Source organism: Pholcus phalangioides, unplaced genomic scaffold (assembly GCF_987345545.1).
Source record: "Pholcus phalangioides strain wild (caught in Gottingen) unplaced genomic scaffold, Ppha-v1.0 ptg000042l_1, whole genome shotgun sequence".
Taxonomy (NCBI): domain Eukaryota; kingdom Metazoa; phylum Arthropoda; class Arachnida; order Araneae; family Pholcidae; genus Pholcus; species Pholcus phalangioides.
The window spans coordinates 8,530,587-8,540,939 of NW_028301628.1; the positions used below are offsets into that span (position 1 = coordinate 8,530,587).

General features: G+C 37.5%; 1 protein-coding gene across 1 annotated transcript; it reads right to left on the minus strand.

Annotated features, from left to right (window-relative positions):
* Positions 1-5,256: 5,256 nt before the first annotated feature.
* On the minus strand, positions 5,257-8,888 carry Socs44A (Suppressor of Cytokine Signaling at 44A). The gene has a single exon (XM_089255450.1). It carries the CDS (start codon positions 8,701-8,703, stop codon positions 7,453-7,455), a length of 1,251 nt encoding a protein of 416 aa, XP_089111576.1. The 5' UTR covers positions 8,704-8,888; the 3' UTR covers positions 5,257-7,452.
* Between the last annotated feature and the right edge of the window lie 1,465 nt (positions 8,889-10,353).

Below are 10,353 nucleotides of genomic sequence, written 5' to 3' on the forward strand. Positions count from 1 at the left end.
TAACTCGGTCTGGTACAAGAGAGCTTGACAAATCAAAAGAATATTTAGGCACCAGTTAAATTTCTTTACCAAGCATGATTTTGTTCTACGGAAAAAACATCCTAAATAATATTTTTTCCAACTTTTCCTGGGCATAATATCATCCTATGTTAAAAGAGTCGCTATCGTGAAACCGGAAAGTTTGATGTCATTCACAGACTCCAATTTAGCAATTACATATAGAAAATTTTGCCAATATTGATTTTCTAGTCATTAGCAACCTGGCACTTAAGATTTGTCAAGCCCTGATGTACAGGATTAAACAGCACTTTATGGAGGAGATAACATTTTATGTTAAGGTAAGGTTTGCATAATCATATATTTCGTTGTACTAATTCTAAACTTTCCTTTTTCTTTCCAATAAATGTCACCATAACATTGATTGCATTAGCACATATTAAAAGCTTCAAAGTAAAAGTTACTTGTTAACAAAGCTGAGAGTTCATTACAAGATACTTGCAAAAAATCACATCATAAAAACAACTGAATTTCGCTATATCAAATATGAACGCATGAATCATGTTTACAAGGTATAAGAAAAAAAATCACAGCTTTTCATTCTCATTGTTATTCTGATTTTTTTTTTTAAAAACAGATTTGATATTTTGTGTCATTTTCCTATACAGCATGTTCAATCCATGGCCTGCGGACCAAATGTAGCTCTCAACTGACATGGCCTGCGGCATCAAATCTAATTTTGTAAAAATTAACTAAGTCGTTTAAATAAGTTTTGTTTGGTTGAACAATGGTTATCCTCCCACGTTCAGGGCTGTCTCAAGAGCATCATGCCCCCGGTCAAGTGATTTTTCTTAGGCCCTGCCTGAAAAATTCTTGAAAATTTCAACTAGTTGTCATTTTTGTGAGGTCCCAGATGGGCCCATGCGATAAGTTGGCACTGACCACATTGTGACCTCTTGCTGTGAATGCCAGTTCCAGATCACTTAATCGGACCATAACATTTCCAGACAATTTAATTGACCTGTGGCGCAGTTCCAGACCCCTTAAACAGCTCGTGATATTTTTAAAGACAAGTGACATGCTTACAAACCAATAAAATGGTCTGCACTTTCCAAAAGGTTGAGCTTACTTGCATTAATGTTAAGTATAACTACATGTTCACGCATGTGCGAAAATGCTTCTAAACTATCAAATATTTTACACTCAAAAATAACAATTCATGAACCTCAAATTGTTTTTTTTTTTTCCATTGCAAACAAAAAATAAATACACATTCATCTGATGGGGAAATATTGCACTTGTATCTCAGCTTACAAAAGCAAAACGCATACTTTACTGGATTTATTTTTGAAAAAATAATTCTTTATTATGCAAAAACTAGTAATTTTATATGATGAAACTTGTCTAAGACACGGACACTACAAGGCAGAACCTGTTTTGAACAGAATCAAAAGATATTCGGTGTTCGATAACTAGTGCTTTGATCTGTCGAAAATGAAATATTATTTCAGTCTGTTGGCATTCTGTTTTGTACAGGTTTCACTGTACATTAAAATGTGAAGTTTTATTTTTGTTGGTATCAGTGTTAAATTATGGTTCTTGCTAACAGCACCAAATCACAAAATGTTCCATATGGTTGCATAGGGAAAAAAAATGATTCCTTATGTAAGGAGTATATATTTACCAATGTCACCATACAGGCTTTCAATTTGTCTAACCTTTTTTTCCTATTTAGTTATTCTGTCTGATTTTTAAAGTATGTTTGCATATGCTTACATACTTTGACCATAGGATTAGGGCCACTACTGAATGCTTCGTAATCTGGGGCAAGCTAATATTTTGGCACTCTCCCTTGCTCCCATAATGTTGAAGGAAAGATTAAGTGTTAAATTTGTGCCCTCTCTGATCCAGTGTACCAAACCCACCTACTCCCCCCCCCCCTCAAGTGGCAGCCCTGCATAAGATAACAAATAAATATGATGCTGATCATTTTTACTTTTCTTCCATTTTTCAACCTGTTTGCATCACAGCCTTTGCTGAAAAATTCAAGAGACACAACGCAAGTCCCTTGTGTCGTCTGTGGATAGTCCTGAGTTTGACATTTGTTCATATAGCACACTAGCTCACTATGAAATATTTCGTAACAGGAGTACACTATTGATAGGAAATTTCAGCAAACCACTCAAGGACAACACATGTAGATGTTTGTAATCTTCATGTGTGACCTTTGCAATCTGTAAACAACCAGCTGGAACCTGATCTCCTGATCTCAATTGAAAAGCATGGGGAAGCTAATTAATTCACAATAAAACATGATTGTGTCATAAACATTTTCCGTAACACCAAAAAAAAATGATTACAAGAGACCACAATGCTATTTATGCTTCTGAATCGAATAAACGAGAAAGTGAAGTTTAACAATAACACTATCAGATATACACTAATTAGAGGAACAGAAATGCAGCAAAAGCTTCAGCTTACATAAAAAAATGCATTGATGAGAAAGAAGAAACATACAAATGCTTTGTAGAATGACATTAAAACACAAAAATGTGTCGCACAAAGAGGAAAAACTTTCCATAATTACTGACTAACGACAGAACTTCACCTCCTATTTTAGGAACACTTAAATGGTTCGACTTGTTTATTTGCCATACATATCAGAACTGGGATTCCCAAGAACTGTCCATGATGCCTTAGAGCGATTTAAATCTTTCGCTATACCCATTGCTTGATCTCAAGGCACTTTGGTGGCATCCTAATAGCTGTGACTCGTGCCAATTGGTGAAATCCCTACCTCATTATACTATGTTGAGAATTATTTCATCCCCTCCCCAATATATTTTGTGGCATATCTTTTTAAAAATACTCTGAACAACTTGGTATGGGTTTACAAGTTGTTGTGCATTATCCCAACATTATTTCTGAAGGCAAAGGAAATTACTGGGAATGAATATCAATAGATTTACAGCTGTTAAATTCAAATGAATTAATTAAGCAATTACAGGGTTTCCAGCAAAATTTGCTTGATAATTTTCCGACCAAAACTTCGGAAGAAACTACTGTATATAGTCGTGTATAAGCTGACCCATTTACTTCAGGACCACCAAAACCACAATAAATTGAAAACCCATATATAAGCCGACCCCAAAAAATCTGTGCATTTCAGAGAAAAAAAAATCTTATTTCAGACTTTTTAATCCATTTCTTCTCTGAGTCGCCAAGCTCATCGTAATCCATCAGATCATCATAGGGGGTGCTGCATATTCGTTTTTATCCTCATTTGGGCTGTCATCGCCATTGTCACTTTCAAAGAGGATATATTCAGTTCCGTCCATCGCATTGCTGTTGCAACATTTTTTAAAGGATCGGATGATAATTTCGGTGAAAACAGAATTCTACGCTTCATGTACCCATTGGCACACCAAGCCAATGTCAGGTTTCTTCAATGCACCACTTTTTGTAGTTTCTTTATCATCGGAACTCATCCATTTGATCCACAAATTTTTCAAATAGTTTCCGAGAGGCTTGTTGACGCTTACAACTAAAGGCTGTGCAATCTACGTTAGCCCACCTGGTATCAAAGCCAATGATGTTTTCGATTTCTTTGCCTCGGCTTTGACATTATCGGTTCTGTGGGGTTTGAACATATCCCATACCAATAATGCTGGTTTCTCAAACACTGCTACAAAAATGACTACTGATCGGGAGTCGATATTTTCTCATCAAAAACTGACCCGAGTATAAACCGACCCCTCCCCACCACACACACTTATTTGAACGAATTTTTCCACAAAAAACTCGGCTTATACACGAGTATATAAGGTAATTCAAAATCTGAACCTTCCAGATTTCTAATTTTTGTTTTTTGAGTTTCAGGGGTGTGTTGTTGTTGTTGTTTTTTGAGGAGAGGGGGTTCACAGAAACTTTTCTGACTTTTATCAAATATTTCTCATTTCCCTGACTTTTCAGGTCACTGGGAACCCTGAAGTAAATCTTAATGAAGTTTGATTGTATTGCTAACACTTACCGATTATAATGGAACTTGGATGATAGTAATTTGTTAAAAAGTGTATGGATGAGTCGTGACAGCGCAAATATTATTATATGGTATATATATATTTTTCACTGGCTGTATAAAATATGGTTTATGAAACCAACAACTAACAGTTACAGAAAGACGACAGTCACTGGGTTTATTTCAGGGCTGGACAAATCGCAAAAAAAAAAAAAAAATCTAGGCGCCAAAAACTTTTTACCCAGAGATAGAGGTCTAAAATAATGGTTTTTTTTACTTTTTTATGGCATAGTGAACCTCTTTCATATGTTGCTGCTCTTAGCCTGCAATTTGACAACACAAGGCTGCTGTAGTGATCAGTATCATATGAACTCGCATCGCGAGACCCAAGTTCAAACCTCATCGGTGCCACGATGGTGGTTGGCTTTCTATGGTTCTCCCAACTGTGAGATGTGAATGAGAGTCTATCTCCCTGACAAAAAATTCTAGTCACAGAGAGCAGCAGACTTACAACGATACAAATATGCAATCATTAAAATTCACTTCTGAAATATAGATGACAGCACTGAAAATCAGATACACTATACACATAATTTTTTCCAGACTCTGCCATGAAGTTGAACTGGAAGAGATCTTGGCAACAGGATAAGTCTGGTGGTAGAGTTTTCATTTATTCAGTAACTACATAAAGAAAATTTTAAGTTGCAGCACCAATTTTTTTTTTTTAGTCACCATGGCAACCTGGCATTTGTCCAGCCCTGGTTTATTTCATGGGTATAGGCCTATTATCGTTGAAATGCATATTTGGAAACATGCATGGGAAAAAAGTGACGTTTTGATAGTTCATTTTGCTTCAGCACTCAAGTGAAACTTCTTTAGGGCGGGGTTGTGATTTGTCAGATCCGCATCAGAAAAAAGTGGAAATAACATAAGCTTTCCTTTCCCCTAAAAACGGTTGCCTCAATCATTTTTTATGTTGGACAAAGACCGTTTATTACCTTTCCCTAACCCCCCCCCCCCCCATGATGCCACTGGAATCGTAGAATATCCCCTTTAAAGGTGGTAGATGTACACAGCTTGAAAGAAGAGAAAATTGGGTTAGGGCGAAGTGGGAAGGAGTGTTTATTCCCATGCTTGGGTACCTTGTGACCAGTAAAGATGTGAGGCAAGACTTAAACAACCTAGAAGTCTTGTCTCTATCACACAAGGTTCTCTCATGCAGATTTTTTTTTTTTCCAATATAAGAATACATATTGGCCCTATTCCATATACATTTATTCAGTGTTCTATTACACTTATTCAGAAAACATATATAGAATTTAGAAAATATTCTCTTGAAACTTTCTAAGCCTTCCATTCTTATCATTCCCTAATGATAGACCACTTTATGTTAAATTTTGAATTAATTTACAGATTATTTTCTTTATTGATGGATGAGTTGTACATATTTCAATTTAAATAAATGCTTGTATAAATGTTGTCACTACTCAATTGAATCAGGGTCGAGAGAGAAAATAGAGTTTTTAGCACTTCAAATTGTCGCATACACTACCAATATGTCCAAAGGTATTTCAAGGGTTTCCAGCAAAATCTGCTTGATAATTTCCTTGACAAAAACTCAAAAATTTCCTACGCTACAAATCCAGAGAAAAAAAAATTGAAATCTAAACTTTCCAGATTTTGGAAAAATTTTGTTGCTTTTTTTTCCTGACTTTTATCAAATATTTTCATATTTTCCCTGACTTCTCAGGTCACTAGGAACTGCATTTTTATTGCTGCAAGAGTATTCCAAACAGTGGAATTTTTTGTTGCATGAAGAGGCAAGGAAAAGTCTCTCATTTAAATCACTATCAAATAAAAATATCAGCGTTTTTGCCAGCCCATAGGAAGCAAGAATTATCTGTGTTACCATAGCAAGTGTGTTGACCAGTAAATCTGAGGCCAACATAAAATTTTTCTAATTTACATCAGCATGCCAAGACCTGGAAAAGTATGCGAAAAAAAACTATCTTGGACTATTTTTCCTCGAAAAATAACATGCTTGGGCTGTCATAGCATTACCATTTGATAATGATAATATCATAAGACCCAAAATTATATATTTCTTACTTAAATTCAACCCAAACTGCTGCTCACATTGCTCATAGACCGAGATTGTTGGCAGAGTAAAGATCTCGCTTGCATAATAAAAAAAGACACAACTGAACGATTATAACACATAATTCTTAGAATCACAGTAAACCAGAGCTTGATAAATCAGAAGTTAGGTGTCAAGGATATATTTTTTTCCAGAAAAAAAGGGCCAAAATACGAGTTTTTTTTAGGTCTTGATGACTTTTTCCCAGGTTGACACTAACACTTGCAAGAATTTCGAAAGCTTTGCATTGTCTTCAGGCCCTAAATAATTTCAAATCAATTTATTAATTAATATAAGGTTAATTAAGGTAAATAATTTGATTTTTAATAATTTAATCATTACACATGGGAAATTTTGGGTGCCAATGGCAATATAATTTTAAGTCACTTTGGTGACTTGTCAAGCCACTTGACTACACAGGACCAGGGTTTAAACTGGATAAAAAATTCCTTTCGCAAAAATGGGGGGAGGGAAGCTTTAGCAAAATGCTGCAATGCTAATGTAATGATTGATGGTTGGACGTCTACTCATTGCGTACCTCCTGTACGCATTTTTGCGAAAGTGGTTGTTACTTTTTTCGTATTGTACGATTTTCTTTTGCATTTTGCGAAAAATGCAACTGTAGCTTAAACCCTGCACAGGACTCAGATAAACCTCCCGTTAGTTCCCAATATATAGATTATTGGGGTTTTTTACAAGTTTTCAGTTACTCCAATAAAATGACTTGTCACCAAGGTTTTAAATGGAGCTGCATACACCTTGCCTTGTGATTTCACTTTTATCACTATGCTTTCATGTTTGTTTTTTTCCCCCTATCATATTACCTTGTTACTTTGACTCGATGAGCTCCAGCGGTCAGAATATGCCTGCCAGAAAGCTTTCTTAAAAATGCTCAGGTGTGATTGGAAAATTAAGAGAAGAAATTATTTTTAAAGAAATAGAATATTTCTTCTGTCATTACTATGTTTCACCAATAACTATTGAAAATGACGGCAAATCAGGTTGGGCGTTAGAAAAAAAAAGGCACTAGATATTGACAATCTCTATAATGTGGGGAATTTTACCGCAACTGTCATACTCTCGGAAATTTAAGAATGGCAAAAGACAAAAAAATGAAACAGTGCTGTCACGTATAAAAAACTTCCGCACTAACTTAATGGACACTAATCACAGTGCACATATATAGATATATATTACTCAGCGAAAGGAACTTCACACTTTCAAGTAACAAAAGTGAATCAATTTTACACCGTTTCTGTTCAAAGAGAATAAAAAAAAAATTCATCTGAATATCATTTTTTCAATAGTGTCCTTCCTCTAAATAACCCTTGATTCTTTCGGGTAAAGGCAACTTCTGGATATGATCGAATCTTGTGTATTGTCTAATAACAAATCTACACAAATATTGCAACGATCGGACCTGAGTGAACCTCGAAATGGGTTTAGTCAGCCTAACCGGGAAAGAAGGCGATCCCGGCGACCTGCTCCTCGAGTAACAGAACACCCCGGATTGCGAATAGCACATGGACTGGTTTATCAGCTCAACTATCGAAGCATGTCCCTCGGGTTCCGGCTGAGAATAGAAACTGAACAGGCCATTGCTGTGCTCGATCCTCGTGTGAAGGGTCTTGCCGTAAGAACGGAAACTGAGGCTCAATATGTAACGGTCATCCGAGCTGTCGCGAACTAGAAATGCGCCATCTGGTTGGTCAACGAGTTTCGATTCCGCCTCACTACGGTTAATAGGTCCCCAGTACCAACCATACTTGGAGAGTTTGTATAACTCCTGGGTCAAGTTTCCGATCTTTTGGCCGGGATGTGTGGTGTAGTGGGGTGTGGATTCTTCCATACCGCATGTCAGTTCTACGTTCTCGACACTTTCTGAACATAGTCCATTCGAATAAGATCTCAGATTTTCGGAGTCTACCGAGGGAGTCATCCTTGTCAATTCGCTTTCCGAATCCGTCTTGTGAGTCAGACTAGAGATGTTGGCAGTGTTGGATATATCCGAGAGGCTTCTGGAAGCTGCAGCTTTCAACTTCACAACCTTTGCTGTCACGCTGTTCAGTGCTCGACGGCTAGGAGAACCGAAACATGAACATTCATTGTTGTCATCAACTAGAGCTTCATTCCTCGCAGCAGCATCATTATTACAATCCCTGATAGCACCTTGCTCAGAGTCAGTGGCTTTGGATGAAATTTCGGATCCAGAGTCCCACGGTTTTAATCGTTGGTGCTTTACGCAAAAATCACGTGCTCCGTCACTGCACTGACACACATTCACGTGAGTATCGCAAGAGCACTTCCGGGTGTCGCAGCACCGATGATCCTTCCTCTTGTTCCGTCGTCGCCACTTCCTCCGCAGGGCGTTGAAAATGTTTTTCGTCTGGCGAGAATCGCAGCCGTTGTCTTTCCGGGCGGATTCGTCCCGGATGACTTGATTAGGATTGTGCGGATCCTTCTTGCATCTGCGATCGCAACAGCAGGAGCTGCTGCTGGGCTCGCCATTTGCACTGGCTACACCTCCCCCGAAACGTAAACACAGAGGCATCTTGCAGCTGTTGTCAACGAAATACGTGCACGGATCCCTCTCATCCACGGAGTTAAGAGCACATCTTCCTGGATGAAGTATTCGCGATAGATCGTAGCGCTATCGCGCGATTTAAAATATTGGTGATTCAACTTTCACTCCGGATGATGACAAACCATAATTTCACGGAAATCACATAATACAAACAAGTCCAAGGTCATCAAAGCACTTACGAACTTCTTTTCTACGGATTTCGATTCTATTGAATGTTTTGACGTCTACGATTGGTCTAATTCTTATTTGGGAAAATTCAAGAAATTACAGTTTTTACGTGATGACCATATTTTTTCAATCAAATAGGGACATTTCTATTTCTTGGCAAAATGATTGTGTTTCGTTAAAAAGCTGATCCATCATCAAAATAATTCCCATTGAAATGACGATTTTTTGAAAACATGCCATAATCAGCATCACTTTGAGCAGGGCCGTTATTTCAACTTTTTCCGGAAAGAGGGGGGGAGAGAAAGAACATGTACTCAATGCATATATATATTTGTACATATATATTTATACCATTTTTAGTGTATTTTCAAAAGCCCTGACCAGAGCCGTCTTAGCGCATGGGCCAACCCGGGCACCTCAAGAAAAAGGGCCTCAGAAAAACGAGTAGTTGAATTTTTCGAGAATTTCCCACGCCAAGATAAGTTTTGCCCAAGGTCCCAGAAAAATCATTTGGGCAGGGGGCTCATGATTCTCTTAAGACGGCCCTGACCCCCTCCCCAAATGACGGGCCTGACTGAGAGATAAGCCAATACCTTCTAGAGCAGGTGCTCTAGAAGATATTGGATAAGCACGGGATGTTCTAGCCATAGGCAGACTTGGAAGTCTGGGGGAAAGCGCGATGATAATTCATATATGCATATATACATTAGATCAGTCAACTTCACCTTTGATGCTGGGTGCCCCCCCCACGCCCCCCCCCCCCGTATCTCTGCTCTAGCACCGTCTAGAGATAGGTCGTCTGATAGCTTCTTTATCAAGGCACCTTAATTAAGACCTAGCAAGTTTGACACATTTTGAACCACAGCATCCTATTTCGTTTATTTTAGCGTAAAATCTTCCTGGTTGGCTCACAAATACCGCATGGTGATTGGAGATGGGGCATAGGAGGCCTATCTCTAGGAGGTGCTGGACTTGTTCACCCATAAAAATCAATGTTAATATTGTCGATTTTACCGTAGAAATGCGGAAAAGTGGGATTTCCACCACATCAATAATGTTAAAAATTGAAATGAATTCTCAATTTTCGAAACATTGAGTTCAGTTAGAGATACGAAGGACCAGAAAATTAAATACAAAATAATTAGCCGGACCTATATATATACGTTTGAGTTGGATATTCATGCAATAACACATTGATTTCTACGTTTTATTTATATCTTCTCAAGTACGAAAATGAAAATTAATGTCTCCGTATTGTCTTATAATATTCAACTGCATCTCAATCCATGTAGTTTACGATGTTTTGAAATTAATTATGGGCCCATAAATAGCATTGAAGAAATTTTTAATCAAGCATTTTTTGAAGCAAAAACAAGCAGATCGATTACTTGAACTGCAATTTCAATTCAAATTTTATTTTAAATATCTAGTGACTATCAAAAAGAACAA

Coding starts and splice junctions, on each gene's coding strand:
- Socs44A (XM_089255450.1), bottom strand. CDS start 8,703: ATGCCTCTGTGTTTACGTTTCGGGGGAGGTGTAGCCAGTGCAAATGGC.